At 46.5% G+C, this 16,767-nt stretch overlaps 1 protein-coding gene across 3 annotated transcripts in view; it reads left to right on the top strand.

Moving 5' to 3' along the window:
* Window positions 1-16,767, top strand: part of LOC119955173 (DENN domain-containing protein 5B) — a 291,496-nt gene that overhangs the window by 118,637 nt on the left and 156,092 nt on the right. For 2 of the 3 annotated variants that reach the window (XM_038781152.1, XM_038781150.1), the window contains exons 2-3: window positions 9,261-9,332; window positions 12,055-12,164. In XM_038781152.1, the coding sequence (XP_038637080.1) occupies window positions 9,261-9,332; window positions 12,055-12,164 (182 nt within the window). The remainder of the gene's footprint in view (window positions 1-9,260; window positions 9,333-12,054; window positions 12,165-16,767) is intronic. The other variant, XM_038781151.1, reaches the window with a different exon arrangement.

Raw genomic sequence — 16,767 nt, 5'->3', positions numbered from 1 at the left:
GTAAGCGGTGGAACAACAACAAAAGGTTGACTGCCAGTGAAACTCTGAAGTAATCTACTCTAAATTAAGGAATCGCCTAAAGATGCAGACAGAATGTTGCCTGGGAGAGTGGGTTTCTTATGTCTGGTGTAACAATATGTTGAAATAGTTCTTCATTAGTGGGTTCAAGATTTTGAAAACAGTTCATTGGCTGCACAAACTCATTGTCCAATTGAGTAAATTGCCTGGGCTAGCCTGCATTTAACTGTCAGTGGAGTCTCGGAAAATAATTCCAGCATTTTAAGCTACACGAATTTGGAGAAATTGCTTCTCGGATAAAGAGCAGTGCAATCTACAGATACACAATTGCAGAGCAGGGGGTAGGCAGCTCTTGGAATTGAGCGCTTGGCAATAACAGTGATTTAAGTTAGCTTCCCACTATTAAGCTTCTGGTTGTTATGTCTTTTAAGGTGTAACAGAAATTGGGGGGCAGTTACGAGACAGGATCAATAAGGGATGATTGTGAATCTCCTGCTGTTCACCCTACTGTTCAATTTGAATGGTGGCAAAACTACCTGGCAAGGAAGGGGATAACAATGCAAGGGAAGATGGGAATGATTTCCACAGTAAAGAATGGGAGCTGGGTAGGGCGGCACTGCCGCACAGTGGTTAGCACTGTTGCTTCACAGCTCCAGGGACCCGGGTTCGATTCCCGGCTTGGGTCACTGTCTGTGTAGGGTGTGCACAATCTCCCCGTGTCTGCGTGGGTTTTCTCCAGGCGCTCCAGTTTCCTCCCACAAGTCCCAAAAGACGTGCTGTTAGGTGAATCAGGCAGTCTGAATTTTCCCTCTGTGTACCCGAATAAGTGCCGGAATGTGGCGACTAGGGGATTTTCACAGTAACTTCATTGCAATGTTTTTAAAAAATAAATTTAGAGTACCCAATTAATTGTTTTAAGGGGCAATTTAGCGTGGCCAATCCACCTACCCTGCACATCTTTGTGTTGTGGGCGTGAAACCCACGCAAACACGGGGAGAATGTGCAAACTCCACACAGACAGTGACCCAGAGCCAGGATCAAACATGGGACCTCAGTGCTGTGAGGCAGCAGTGCTAACTACTCCATGCACCGTGCTGCCCCTTCATTGCCATGTTAATGTAAGCCTACTTGTGGCACTAATAAAGATTATTATTTTGTTGCAGTTAATGCAGCTAATCTTTATTGGAACTTATGTACACTGTCACGACTATCTGGTTCAAGATCCATGTTAATATTTTAAGGTAAGGTTCTGTGAAGATTATTGGGATGAAGATAGGATAAATATGATGCAGGGCTTGAGCGATTGCCAGAACACCTGAAAGAAAATATTTAATAAGAGTCAGGTTACGTAGCCGGAGAGCTGGAAATCTGATGCGCTGCTTGCAAAGAAATGCAATCCAATTGGATTTTTGCTTTGAGAGTGAGAGCTAAAGTAGTTTAGATGTATCCAGTGAACTCTGAAAGACCACATCATTAGGAAGGCGGGTGGAACTTAAGAAAGTTCTCTGCTTTCAATTTATCTGTGTGTTTGCTTGGAGAAGGGGGTTGCATGCAGTTTGGACCTTGTTTGGTTTGCAGCTGGAAGAGAAGCCCTGGGAGCTGAGAACGTGGTGGAAGATCATTGGTTAGAGTAGCCTTGGGAGCTGTTTGATGCAGTTAGGGCTCATAAGAAGCACCGGAAGCAATTTATAGCTTGGTGCAGCCTGGTGTTTGGGGAAGCCCGAGGGGTGGGTGGCGGGGGGGGGGGGGGGGGGGGGGGGGGAAGCCAGTTTAGTGAAGCAAGCTATTTGCGAAAAAGCTGTAATTGAGCTGGTGATGGGAGTGCAGCTTTGTGAACCTCATGGAACACTATCTCAGGAGAAGAGATTAAACCATTGGAAGGTGAGCAGTGATTGAGGCAATCTGAGTCGGAGAGGCCTTTAAGTGAATTCAGAGGCAGATCTTTGAAGGTGAGGGGTTGTAGTCCCTTGTGAGGAAGGCAGAGTTTTAACGATATTTTGTGGCTCACAGTGGTCACTGACATCTGGGGTGGGTTGCTGAGAAATCCATGGGATCAGCCTTGGTTGCATCTGCCATTTAATGTGCAGTGTAGTTTGGCGGGCATAGTTTGCCGGTTAATTTATATTTATCTAATTATTCTAAATACTAGAATATAAGGAGGATATTGTAAATTTTCTTATGGTAAAATTTATTTTGTTTATTCAAAGCTATGGAATCTTGTGGCTTTTATCTCTTGGTAAGTACCTGGGATTTCAAAGTTTATCTATTTCAAACAAAGAGTTCCTAACTGGATCATAACAACACTGGAAGGGGCTGAATTTAATTTTTAAAAAGTAGTTGCCCACTTAAAAGCCTCTATCGGTTGGATGGCCATCCATGTTCCTTTCTGCCACAGACTAAAGTAGCAGGACTAAAGTGGGGCTGGAAGGTGGCAGGATCTCCACCTGCCTCTCTGCCACCTAATTGAATGTGCTCCTCTCCCACCAAACTTGCCAACGGGAGAGGGCACAAGATTCTTCCCAATATGTCGAAAGAGTAAGCTTTCCATGCTAAGGGACCATTTGAGCTTGTAACATGGTTTACTGGTTAGGAATAGTCCACACAGCAATGGGTTTTAGTTTCAAGAGCTCATCCAACCCGGGAATCTGTTTTTAATGAACTACAATCTGTTTGGATTCTCTTTGTTCCAATTACATCAGAACCTCAAATCGAGACAGTATTGGTCTGGCAGAAGATAACCTCAGCACGCAAAGTGCATGTTGTACCCATCAACTTGTCCAGAAGGGGCTAGCAGTGCAAAGTGTTTGCATATTCTGGGGAACAAAATACTTTTTTGACAAGTCTTGGAATCGGTGAGCTGCGTTTGAAGTTAGTTGGGCGTCCAGGAGGTGTAGGAAGAAAGATTCCTAGCAGCTTTGACCATATTACAACAATGAAAGATTGTTAAGTAAAGTTTGGACACGACAAGTGAGAGAGGATTGTCAATTGGAGGTTAAAAAGTCCCAAGGTATGAGACACCTGCAGAATCTTCCGTGCCATGGTAGCAGTGTCCGCAACTCTACTTGGACTTTAGAAAGTGAAGTAGGAAGGATGCATTCATTATGAAATAGGAAACTGCATCTTGGAGGAATCTTTGGCAATGGAGGTGGTGCGAGAGCCACAGTTCTGGTTAAAGGCGGGTGTGAGGCCTATATTGTTGCTGGATTAATTGCCTAGGAAACGCTAACAATGAGGGGAAAGGGGCAATGCTGTGTGGTCATAATGCTTTACCCAGGCAGCAGTGCCCCCTATTAGTCCTAACTTATCACAGAGATCCAGCCATTGTCTGTCTGTCTCTCTCTCTTTCTCTCTCTCTCTCTCTCTCTCATGAGAGACTGATTCATTGATCAATGTTAAACAGAAAGAACAAGGGGTTAATGTATTTTTAGCATTGTGTGCGCTGCTGATAATTAAAGCCAAGATACTCAACATGGTTTTGTGGCAACAAGGTTTCCCCTGTGGTTAACCTTGTCGAAACCTGCAGATCATTGGCCATTACTGTGTCAGGTTAAGGCCCCATCCAGTCGTGGTATGGAAGCTTTAATGACACTCTGAAAATTCCCCTGTGTTGTCCTGAGGAATTTTCAACATTTTCAGACACTGTCGACATGACCTGGAACTCTGGGAGAAGTCCCAGCTTTAGAATTAGGGCTTTGATCTATTTAAACTTAGCTTCAGCCTGGAGTGCAATGTTTTTTTTAAAATGAGGAAAGGGTTTGACACAGGGTGAATAGGGAAAGGCCATTTCCTCTGGATTGGGAATCCTTAGAGAGGAGTCTGCAACTTCAAGCTGTCACTTCAAAGAGTGAAGTTAGAAGAAAAGATATCCTACAAAAATAGTTATTGGAACATAGAATATGTAGCCAAAAAAAATGTCGTAGAGGTAGAGACGTGCATGTACTCGGAACATGTAACACGAAATGTTAGCAAAGAAAGACAAATACCCGTAGTTTTTTTTTTATTCAATCACTTTATTTATAATCGTCATTGTTTCTTACATTTCCTTTAACAAGGCATGGAGATGGACCATGATTTTTAACTACCCTTAAATATAAATTATTGCAAGAAGCACAGGAACAAGGAAACCTTGAGATGACGCCGGGAATGCTGTACACAGTTATAGCCTCCATGTCAAAGGTTGCCTTGGAGACGGTGCAGAGAAAGTTCATTAGATTGATCCCTCAGCTGAGAGGGTTGTCCTACTGCTGCTGAGTAAATTAGGTGCACATATTCTGGAGTTTAGATAAATTGAGAGGCGATCGGGGCAACACAGTAGTTAGCACTGCAGCCGCCAGGGACCAGGGTTCAATTCCCGGCCTTGAGGATTACTGTCTGTGTCGGAAAGTTGCGCTTCCAGAGTCCCCTCTACAAACTTGGAAACAAAACTGAAGCCACTTGGTGCAGTACCGAGAGAATGCAGCACTGTCAGATGTGCCGCCTTTTGGGAGAGAGCGTTAAACTGAGGCCTGTCTGCACTCTCGGGTGGAAAGAACAGATCCCATCGTACTATCTGTGGAAGGGTAGGTAAGTTCACCGCAGGTTCTGGTGAAGTACTTCTGTTGTGTAGTCGCTGTTGTAACGGACGAAGCCAATTTGCTGTGCAGTCAATTTGTACACAGCAAGCTCCCACAAACGGCAGAAAGATATGTGATCATATAATCAGCTTTAATGCTGGTAGTTGTAATCTGTTTTCTTCAGGGCACCAAGGCATTTAGCCATAAAAGGCATCACACCTGATCCCGTCCTTGTATATTTTATTATTTATTCTCTGTATAAGTGTGTCGCTGGCTGGACCAGTGTTTATTGCCCATTCCTCTTTGAGAGGCTGATAGGTGAGCTTTTTCCTTGAGACACTGCAACGTGGCAAAGATACTTCTCCAGTGGTGTTAGGTAGGGAGTTCCATGAATTTGATCCAACAACGATGAAGGGATATATTTTGGTGTGTGACTTTAGAGACGATGTGACTGCTGCTCTGTGTTAGTGGTGGAAGTCACAGGTTTGGGAGGTTCTGCTGGGGGAGTGAGTTGGTGTCTTGACGTCCAGGATCTGGGTCGGATTTGATGACCTAGTGAATGGCACAGTGGGTAGCACTGCTGCCTCACAGCACCAGGGACCCGGGTTCAATTCCGGCCTTGGGTGACTGTCTGTGTGGAGTTCTCTCCGTGTCTGCGTGGGCTTCCACCTGGTTCTCCGGTTTGCTCCCACAGTCCAAAGATGTGCAAGTTAGGTGGATTATGGGGATAGGGTGGGGAAGAGGACTTCGTTTGGGTGCTTGTTCAGAGAGTCAGTGCAGATTTGATGGGCCTCCTGCATTATAGGAAATCTATGGATTCTTTTTTCAAAATTTAAAGTGGCCAATTCTTTTTTTTTCCTATTAAAGGGCAATTTAGCGTGGTCAATCCACCTACCCTGCACATCTTTGGGGTATGGGGGTGAGACCCACGCAAGCACGGGGAGAATGTGCAAACTCCACACGGACAGTGATCCAGAGCCGGGATCGAACCTGGGACCTTGGTGCCGTGAGGCAGCAGTGCTAACCCACTGCACCACCGTACTGCCCCTGGAATTTTATGGATTCTATGAATTGTTTGTGAATATTTTCCTTAGAACGCTCTTGCATCCCCAAATATCGTTTTGGTTGAGAGCGAACAACTCAACTTGGAATCTGGAACTTTCTGGACATCTGCAGTATCATTTCGAGGCGATTGAGAGGAGCTAAACAGAGCATATCAATCAAATTTTAAATGTTTTACATATTCTGGACAATTCATCTTATGCCAAACTCGCAAATTAGGTGGATTGGCTACGCTAAATTGCCCCTTAATTGGGAGAAAAAAAAATTGGGTACTCTAAATTTATTAAAGAAATACCTTATGCCAAACTCTGCCACTTAAGCAACAAGTACCCATTGACCCATCACCTCTGTATTCACTGACCTGCCTTGACTCGTGACCTGGCAGTTCTCATGTTTAAAAGTCTTATCCTTGTTTTCACATCCCTCTGTAGTCTCACCCCTCCCTGCACCTTCTCCAGTCCTACGGCCTTCATAACCCCCCTATAAGTCTCTCCTTTTAAGATATACCCTGTCTGATCTGCACCCCATCTGACACAAGTGTCAATTTTTGACTGAGAACGCTCGATGTGAAGCATTTTGGGATGTTTTGCTACATTAAATGAGTCAAATAAATGCCGGCAGTTGTTGCTACAACAAATAATCAGCGGAGAGCTAAATTGCTGAAGGGATGGGTTAAGACTGACTGTTGTAGCTGACAGTTACGATGTCTGGAACATCGAATTACATCGTTGCTCATTAATTATTCTGCAAGGCCATCCATTGAAATGTTGTTTTGCTGAAAACTGCATTGTCCCTTTGATGACTATGTTCGGGAGGCCTCACTGTAACACACTCAATAATACCATCCAGTTGCCATTTGCCATTTAAACTGCTTTGAATATAGGAAGGAAATTTCCATTCGGCGCTGCCCCAAGGGCATCTGATATCATCAGAGTACGGCACTGATTCATTACTGAAGCAATTAAATTAAAATGTGTTTGCCACTTGCGTATTTTGTTTATCAAAACCCGCAGTTGGCAGGATTAGTTCTTGGACCTTCTCCTTCCAGTGTTCTCCTTTGCAAGCAGACTGGTTAATTCTGGAGCAATCCTGTTCAGAGATTCAAATCAAAATCATTTGGATGGTACTTGATTGGATTTAAGTGACACAGGCTGGCCAGCATTTACTTGAGTTTAAGATTTAAAACACGCGCTGTCACTGAAGAATAGCTATTTAATATTCAGTAGTGCAATGCGATCTTTTATGCCCCTTTTGGAAGCAGCGGGAATTAACCGGTGCTTCAGTCAGCATTGCATGACAGAATGGCGGCTTCAACAATGCAGCATTGACTTAGCATTGACTTGTGTGGGGGACAGCAAATTGAACCCCTTGAATCCAGTCTTTCTACTCTGAGCAAGAGGACGAGCAACGGATCCAAACTGACAATACCCCACCCCGCCCCCACCTCAAGTGGGATCAATAGGATGGGGGGGGGGGGGGGGAGAGAGGGGGGAGGAGGAGGGAGGGGGGGGGGGGGAGGAGGAGGGAGGGGGGGGAGGAGGAGGAGGGGGGGGGAATTCAACAGGAGCCCCAAATATCAGTTTCCCGCTGGCATGAATTTACAACCGGATCTTCCCATGCTGCCCGCCATGGCGGATTAGGAGGCCAACTGGGAAACCGATCTGCATCCCGCTAATGGCATGCAGATGAAGTTCAGGCTAGAATCTCTTCCCTATCCCCACACCTGATTGTCCGCGACGCCAGCGGGAAAACACGCCTGTCCAGAACATGTCTGGAACAACATGGCAGGAGCCGGGACTTACCGAAGAATGTCTGGGGCTGCCTCTGGAGTTTGGGATAGAAGCCGCCAGCAACCCCAGAATACCACAGCTGTGGTAGGTGGGAATGGAGCATGTACAGGCGGATTGTCCAGATTCAGTATCATTGAGGAGGTCCATCTTCCACCCTCGGCCTGCTCCTGGAGTTCCCTCTTATTTCTTTAACGGTGGGTCAGTGATGTCAGCTGGCCTTTAAATATCACACCCGAGTTTGGCAGTGGGATGCACGTAACCACGCTCACCCTGCCATGGAAGATGACATGAACACCCCTCGCGGATGCACAGTTAATTATGGTGAGGATGGAAGATGTGGCTTTCCGTCGGCCTCTGCAGCTGGACCTAGTCCCAGATGGGAGAATTTCACCTTTAAGAGTGGTGGGTAGGAAAGCAAGCACTGGTGTGGGGGGCAAGAAATTCAAAATAATGAGAGAGCTCTCAATTCATTTTCTGAAGATGTGAAATGTCTTTATGGAAAGGAACGGTAATGTGTAAAGAAATATATATTTTTAAAATAAATTTGAATACCCAATTCTTTTTTTTTCTCTCCGCATTAAGGGGCAATTTAGAGTGACTAATTCACCTCCTCTGCACATCTTTTTGGGTTGTAGGGATGAGACCCACGTAGGCACGGGGGGGGAATGTGCAAACTCCACACAGACAGTGACCTGGGGCCGGGACCAAACCCTTGGTGCCGTGAGGCAGCAGTGCTAACCATTGCAGAAACTTGCTGCCCTAGTTTTGAACTTTACTTGTGCAACTGCGCCACCTATCAGCTTAGAAATGTGAGGGACAATGGGAGAGATCTTCTGGCTGCTCATGCCTCCGGAGTCTTCCGGTCCTGCGGATCACGGGATTCCAGGTGGCGAGGGGTGGATTCAATGGCGAATCCCATTGACAGAGGCGGGACCAGGAGATCTTGACCATTGTTGGAATGAAGAGGGTGGAGGAAAATGTGAGGTAACCGGAGCTCCTCAAACCCCATCCGTAGTAATGTGTTTTTTTTTCGGGGAGTCAATGTTAAAACAATCAGAAGACATGAAAAAGGTTAGAGGTTAAAAATCAACTACACCCCCAGCAACAGAATAATGGACCTGTGAAATCAAGGCTGGGAAAACCTAGCTGACCCACGGTCAGTTGGGATCTTTCACAACGGATCTGGGCCCCAAGTGGAGGGAATTATTAGCACTGCTTGATTTATTTTAAGGTGAGGCACAGGAAGGAAAATATCATTCCCTAAAGCAGGGGACAGCAGGGTGGTGAGGGTGGATCCCAATGCATCCCATAAGCATGGATGAATTCTGGTGGGAGTAGCTGTGGTGAATGTAACTCTGTAATTCACACTTTGATATATATATGAGACCGTACGATTCTAAGCGCAGTTGCGTTGCCTGGCCACTAGGGGGAGTAGCTCTGGGAATGCTTAGGAGTTTGTACAGGGTTCCACCCTTGGCTCCGCCCATGGCTCCTCCCCCTGGACTGCTGTGTAAATATCGATGCCCAGAGCCAGCCGACCAGTTCATCGAGAGTTCAACGTGTAACAGGCTGGCTCTGTAGTAAGTAGATTAAAACCACTGTTCATATCTCAAAGCACGTGTCTAGTGAATTGATGGTCTCATCAGTAGCTATGATGGGCCGAGTGGCTATTTTCTCACTTGCATTGTGCTTTTGATCGAGTGTTTTTAAAATGGGGTTTGAGTGCAGCCTTTCTTAACATTGACATGTTCTTAACCGCCTTTCGAAGCCGTTTCTCACCCCCTTTTTTGAATTTATTTTTACCCACCCTTTTGTCTCTTTTATTTGTGTTGTGTAGCACTATGCCAGTGGCTAGAAGCAAAGCGATTTGGCAGGAGCCAAGATAATCCATGTCCAAACAAAACTACAGGTAAAAAGTGGAAAACCACTAGATCTCTCACCTTTTCTGTTTCCTCTCCGAATGTATCACTCTCCCGCTTTTCCAAATTTTGGAAATTCTGCTGGAATCTCTGCCGACCCATTATGCCTGGCCGAACGGGATGATGGGTTTCCGTGGGGATGCAGCTGCTGCTGCAGTTGATTGGCAGGACCTTCTCCTAGCAACTGCAGACTATGATCCTCTCTCTAAACTAGGATAGTGCAATCAAACTAATCAACCTCCACTTATCCCTTCCTGCTTTCCTTCAAAGAATCCTCATCATTCCTGGACAATCCGTGAAGATTCTTGCTGGCTTTAGTAAGAGGCGGGAGTTAATGTCTTCTATTGGCTTACTGGTGCTTGGTGATGGGCCTTTTTTCTAGGTGCCCTCTGCATTGCCTGCATTGCTTTCCTTGGTTGTGGGTTTCTATTGACTTGATAATGAACCAGTATTGTGTTTCTCGCGCATTCGCTTCGAGAGTACTGCCAACAACAGCTAAAAGGAGACCCTATTTGACCCTTCAAACGCCATAGGAATGCCACGTCAGGTTGCACATCCATTGACCCCACTGACGTGGCTTGTTTACCGTTAATTCAAACAAATTAGGCTGTTCCTGCCTAACGTTAATTCTAACTCGCTATCCTGGGAAGTTCCAAATTGAGTGAGAAACACAATTAAACTCAAAACTCCTTTCAACTGTTAGCTAAGTATTTCTACTTACAATTTTTAATCCTGTGATTAATGCCGTCTTGATTTTGAAATATTCTGTATGTGTACGTTGTTGACTAGACGGGGAGAATTGATCTTTTATCTCCCCTTCTCTGCTTGAGGCACGGATGTGCGTCTGGTGACATTTAGAGCTTCCTGGACACCCAGCAGGCTTCTGAATTTGCCATTTGCACCGACCTCAGTTGCAGCAGCATTATTGCAGCCTTGTTTGAGACCAGTCGGTGAAACTTTTGGCTTGCAGAGAAATAATAATGCTAATTACTTATTGTCACAAGTAGGCTTCAATGAAGTTACTGTGCAAAGCCCCTAGTCGCCACATTCTGGCGCCTGCCCGGGGAGGCCAGTACGGGAATTGAACCAGCGCTGATGGCATTTTTCTGCTTTGCAAGCCAGCTATTTAGCCCACTGTGCTGAACCAGCCCCAGAAACAGGTTGATAACTGCGTTGCTGGAACACAAAGCAGCAAAGAATGGTTTATTTGTCCCTCTCACATTGTTGCAACTTGCGGATGTTTGCTTTTTGCATTGAACTTTGCACCACAGAAACAAGCCATTCAACACATCTGCTCTATGCCAGTTTTTATGTTCCACACAAAACTCCTCCAACCCTCCTTCACCTCATCCTATTAATATTCCCTTATATTCCTCTCTCCCTCTGGTGTGTATCTAACGTCCCCCTAAATACATCTGCTATTCACCTCGACCATTTTTGTTAACCAGTTCCACCTGCCCACCACTCTCTGGGTAAAGACGTTTCTCCTAAATTCCTGTATGGCATTTATTTGTCATTATCTTCTCTCCTGGGTCTCCCCAGAAGTGGAAGTATCTTCTCTACGTCTGTTTGTATTCTTAAAGGCCACTCTCCTTTAGCCTCCCCCGTCCGAGAGAAAACAGCCCCAGTTTGTTTGATCCATCTAGATAGCTATAACCTTTCTGTTCTGGCATCGTCCCTATATATCATAATCGCACCATCTCCACTTGGAGGCCAGAACGTGGACTCACCATACATTAGGGATTACCGCTTCCACGAGTTGACTTTTGCAGTGTGGAGAGCAAACAGCTCATTTGAAATTAGGCAACTCCAGTGCACTGGGCTGTGATTGCACTGTGCCCTAACTTGTCCTGTGTTATGACCATAAGACATGGGAGCAGAATTAGGCCATTCAGCCCATAGAGTCTGCTCCGCCATTCAATCATGGCTGATATGTTTCTCATCCCCATTCTCCTGCCTTCTCCCCATAACCCCTGATCCCCTTATTAATCAAGAATCTATCTATCTCTGTCTTCAAGGCACTCAATGAGTTGGCCTCGACAGCCTTCTGCAGCAAAGACTTCCACAGATTCACCACCCTCTGGCTGAAGAAAGTCCTCCTCATCTCTGTTTTAAAGGATCGTCCCTTTAGTCTGAGATTGTGCCCTCTGGTTCTAGTTTTTCCTACAAATGAAAACATCCTCTCCACATCTACTCTATCCAAGCTTCGCTACCCTTTGAGTTTCAGTAAGATCCCCCTCATCCTTCTAAACTCCAATGAGTACAGACCCAAAGTCCTCAACCGCTCCACAGAGGACAAGCTCTACATTCCAGAGATCATTTTTGTGAACCTCCTCTGGATCCTCTCCAAGGCCAGCACATCCTTCCTTAGATACCGATATGAGGAGGAATTTCTACTCTTGGATAGTGTTACTCAGCCATCAGGTGATGTGGTGTTTGCATACGCCAAGACCCACAAGCAGGTCATGTGGTGGGCCTTTCTGGGTGATTCCGTGTGACATGAAGGGTTGTTAAAGCAGGAGAACCTATTTTTTAAAATATAAAGACAGCTATTGGTAATGTAAGTTTTTGGAAAGCTACTTTTCCATTGAGGTAAGCTGGTGAACACCATTTTCTACCATCCAACTGACATCCAATTGGAGAGCTGTCCATGGGCTGTTGAAACGTCCTGGCGATGACTGTATAATTCAATTCTCTATTTTCATCTCATAGGAGAAAACTTTGATCAGAGCCCATTGAGAAGAACGTTCAAGTCCAAAGTGTTAGCCCACTATCCTCAGAATGTGGAGTACAATCCCTTCGACCAGGATGCTGTTAATATGGTGAGTAGGGAATTTTAATGACCTTTTCCTCCCCCACCCAATGGATCTGGGGCCACACATCAGCTTGGGGATTTTTCAAAAGATCCAAAGGGGATAATTGGGATCTTGCCAGTTATTTTCATTCTCTCTTCCACCTATTTCAGTCGAGCTGTGTGGGTGTCGTCCTTTTCATCTTGGTTTGGCCTGGCCACCATACTGTCCCCGACCTAAAATAGAATGTCGGGTCATCTAGCTCATTATTGGCTATAAGGGTTTACAGTGTGAAACTTGGCAGCTGTGTTTCCTGCATTACCACAGTGACTCAAATTCAAAAAGTAATTCATTGGTTGCATAGTGCTTTGGGTGGTTCTGAAAGGCTTTATAAAAAAAGTAATTATTTCATATTTTTAAAACATATATAGACAGAGCTACCACAGAAGTGGTAGGTGAGTGATGAGGGTGTTGGTGGGGGAGTGATGAGGGTGTTGGTGGGGGAGTGATGAGGATGTTGGTGGGGGAGTGGTGAGGGTGTTGGTGGGGGAGTGATGAGGGTGTTGGTGGGGGAGTGGTGAGGGTGTTGGGAGGTGAGTGGTGAGGGTGTTGGGAGGTGAGTGGTGAGGGTGTTGGGAGGTGAGTGGTGAGGGTGTTGGGAGGTGAGTGGTGAGGGTGTTGGGAGGTGAGTGGTGAGGGTGTTGGGAGGTGAGTGGTGAGGGTGTTGGGAGGTGAGTGGTGAGGGTGTTGGGAGGTGAGTGGTGAGGGTGTTGGGAGGTGAGTGGTGAGGGTGTTGGGAGGTGAGTGGTGAGGGTGTTGGGAGGTGAGTGGTGAGGGTGTTGGGAGGTGAGTGGTGAGGGTGTTGGGAGGTGAGTGGTGAGGGTGTTGGGAGGTGAGTGGTGAGGGTGTTGGGAGGTGAGTGGTGAGGGTGTTGGGAGGCGGGTGGTGAGGGTGTTGGGAGGTGAGTGGTGAGGGTGTTGGGAGGTGAGTGGTGAGGGTGTTGGGAGGTGAGTGGTGAGGGTGTTGGGAGGTGAGTGGTGAGGGTGTTGGGAGGTGAGTGGTGAGGGTGTTGGGAGGTGAGTGGTGAGGGTGTTGGGAGGTGTGTTGGGAGGTGAGTGGTGAGGGTGTTGGGAGGTGAGTGGTGAGGGTGTTGGGAGGTGAGTGGTGAGGGTGTTGGGAGGTGAGTGGTGAGGGTGTTGGGAGGTGAGTGGTGAGGGTGTTGGGAGGTGAGTGGTGAGGGTGTTGGGAGGTGAGTGGTGAGGGTGTTGGGAGGTGAGTGGTGAGGGTGTTGGGAGGTGAGTGGTGAGGGTGTTGGGAGGTGAGTGGTGAGGGTGTTGGGAGGTGAGTGGTGAGGGTGTTGGGAGGTGAGTGGTGAGGGTGTTGGGAGGTGAGTGGTGAGGGTGTTGGGAGGTGAGTGGTGAGGGTGTTGGGAGGTGAGTGGTGAGGGTGTTGGGAGGCGAGTGATGAGGGTGCTGGTGGGGGAGTAGTGAGGGTGCCGGTAGATGAGTGATGAGGGTGTTGGGAGGCGGGTGATGAGGGTGTTGGGAGGCGGGTGATGAGGGTGTTGGGAGGCGGGTGATGAGGGTGTTGGGAGGTGGGTGATGAGGGTGTTGGGAGGTGGGTGATGAGGGTGCTGGTGGGGGAGTGATGAGGGTGTTGGTAGGTGAGTGATGAGGGTGTTGGTAGGTGGGTGATGAGGGTGTTGGTAGGTGGGTGATGAGGGTGTTGGGAGGCGGGTGATGAGGGTGTTGGGAGGCGGGTGATGAGGGTGTTGGGAGGCGGGTGATGAGGGTGTTGGGAGGCGGGTGATGAGGGTGTTGGGAGGTGGGTGATGAGGGTGTTGGGAGGTGGGTGATGAGGGTGTTGGGAGGTGGGTGATGAGGGTGTTGGGAGGTGGGTGATGAGGGTGTTGGGAGGTGGGTGATGAGGGTGTTGGTAAGTGGCATTAGGAATTTACAGTGGGAATCCCCTGCTAATGCATGCAGCCATTGAAGAGCATGGTTACCATTGACGTACCTGCTGAAGTTGTTATAATGAATGAAAAGATAGTTCAAAGTTCCCCTGCTGCCTGCGTTTTAATAAACTGGCACTTTTTTTGGGGGAAACATAATTTGACCCCATTTGGCTTTTGTCAAAACAGTTTTCTATACATAAAGTATGTTGTTTGGAACATGACATACTAATTTCAGTGTTAATATTCATACTAATATATATATAAATGATTTGGTGGAAAATGTAACTGGTCTAATTAGAAAGTTTGCGGATGACATAAACGTTGGTGGAATTGCGGATAGCGATGAGGACTGTCAGAGGATACAGCAGGATTTAGATCACCTGGAGACTTGGGCGGAGTGATGGCAGATGGAGTTTAATCCGGACAACTGTGAGGTAATGCATTTTGAAAGGTCTAATACAGTTAGGGAATATACAGTGAATGGTAGAACCCTCAGGGGTATTGACAGTCAAGAGAGATCTAGGTGTACAGGTCCACAGGTTACTGAAAGGGGCAACACAGGTGGAGAAGGTAGTCAAGAAGGCATACGGCATGCTTGCCTTCAATGGTCAGGGCATTGAGTATAAAAATTGGCAAGTCATGCTGTAGCTGTAAAGAACCGTAGTTAGGCCACACTTGGAGTATAGTGTTCAATTCTGGTTGCCATACTACCAGAACGATGTGGAAGCTTTAGAGAGGGTGCAGAAGAGATTTACCAGGATGTTGCCTGGTATGGAGGGCATTAGCTGTGAGGAGAGGTTGAATAAACTCGGTTTGTTCTTACTGGAACGCCGGAGGTTGAGGGGCGACCTGGTAGAGGTCGACAAAATTATGAGGGGCGTAGACAGGGTGGATAGTCGGAGACTTTTTCCCAGGATAGAGCGGTCAATTACTAGGGGGTATAGGTTTAAGGTGCGAGGGGCAAGGTTTAGAGGAGATGTACGAGGCAAGTTTTTTTACACAGAGGGTAGTGGGTGCCTGGAACTCGCTGCCAGAGGAGATGGTGGAAGCAGGGACGATAGTGATGTTTAAGGGACATCTTGACAAATACGTGAATAGGATGGGAATAGAGGGATACGGACCCCGGAAGTGTAGAAGATTTTAGTTTAGACGGGTAGCATGGTCGGCACAGGTTTGGAGGGCCGAAGGGCCTGTTCCTGTGCTGTACCTTTCTTTGTTCATACGAGAGAGAGAGAGAGAGAGAGCAAGAGGATACATGCAAACGTAATGTTACAAGAATTAGGAGCAGGGGTAGCCCCTCGTGACTGCTCCGCCATTCAATACTATCATAGCTGAACTGATTGTGACCTCAAACTCCACTTTCGTCCTGACCACATCCCACCCCCCCCCCCCATCCCCCACATAACATTTGACACCTTCCTCAAATCAAAACTCTGTCTAACTTGGCCTTGCACATATTCAATGACCCAACCTCCATTGCTCTGTGGGGAAATGAATTCCAAAGATTAACAGAGAGAAGACAATCCTCCTCATCTCCATTTTAAATGGGAGACCCTTCAGCTTGAAGCTGTGTCTCACTCGTTCTAGATTTCCCAATGAGTGAAAAAATCCTCTCCGCATCTGACCTGTCAGAATCGTATTTGTTTTAACAAGATTGTACCTCTAAATGAGCGCCAACATAGTGTATGATGATCTGCAATTAAAACCTCGAATGTGATCATTCTGCTTTAAATGCTTTCAATTATTGATTCAATAATGGTGTCTTAAGGATATATTTGATGGGGCTGAGAGGGTTAGGTCCCTTTGTGAGGATGGTGTGCACATGGAGTGGAAGTTACAAGTGGTGATGATCTCATGTTATTGCTGGTCTGCTGATGGACGTGCTGTAGCTGTAAGCTTGCCGAGTTGATGCAGGGTCTCCCGCACGATCTATCCACCTCGTGGCGTTGCTCTGTTCAATCGAGCTTCCAAAAATTATTCACTCTGAAAGGGTAACCCACACGCGCCATAGTGGTTGGGCAGAAATATCCTGGATACAAAGCTGCGTAACCAACTCTAATGCTGCTGTGCAAACCGACAATGGGTTGTTACTGTGTGTTAAAGGGAACTTGTTGTCTTAATGATAATTGTGAAACACTCTAGCTGAACAACGCTGTAATATGCCCGTTTACACCCTCTGGGGAAAACAGTGCTTCGCAAAATCAAATTAGCTGCCGCACTAATTCCGAATCCCTGAGATAATTTTTTAAAATATGTTAATTACTTATCTCAAGCTCATCTGTTTAATGAGGTAAGGAAACAGTGGAATTGTCATTAAGAACTCATTCCAACAAATCTTGGAAATGGTGTAGAGATCTGTGATCACTCTTGGGGATCAGATGGTCTTTATAAAGTGCTGGGGGTGGAGACCGGCGATGGTTCTCCAACTCTAATGGATTTTCGATTATCGCATACTCTCAGCTCTTCATTACAGACAGATCTTTATCTGTTCAGGTGCTGTAAGTAATGAATGTACCTTCGGAACATTTTTCAAACAGGCCATGAACCCTGCCACAAAACTGCACGTCGGATCCACAATGCGAATTGGTCTTGGTTCACACCACATGGCTCTATATGTGGCTTCACCAAAATGTGTTGTGGTGAGGGTCATGCCCTGAAAGTAGTCCAGCTGAGTTTGGT

This window comes from Scyliorhinus canicula, chromosome 20 (assembly GCF_902713615.1).
Source record: "Scyliorhinus canicula chromosome 20, sScyCan1.1, whole genome shotgun sequence".
NCBI lineage: Eukaryota > Metazoa > Chordata > Chondrichthyes > Carcharhiniformes > Scyliorhinidae > Scyliorhinus > Scyliorhinus canicula.
Note: the sequence above shows the minus strand (reverse complement) of the source record. Positions and strands in the feature narration are given on the sequence as shown.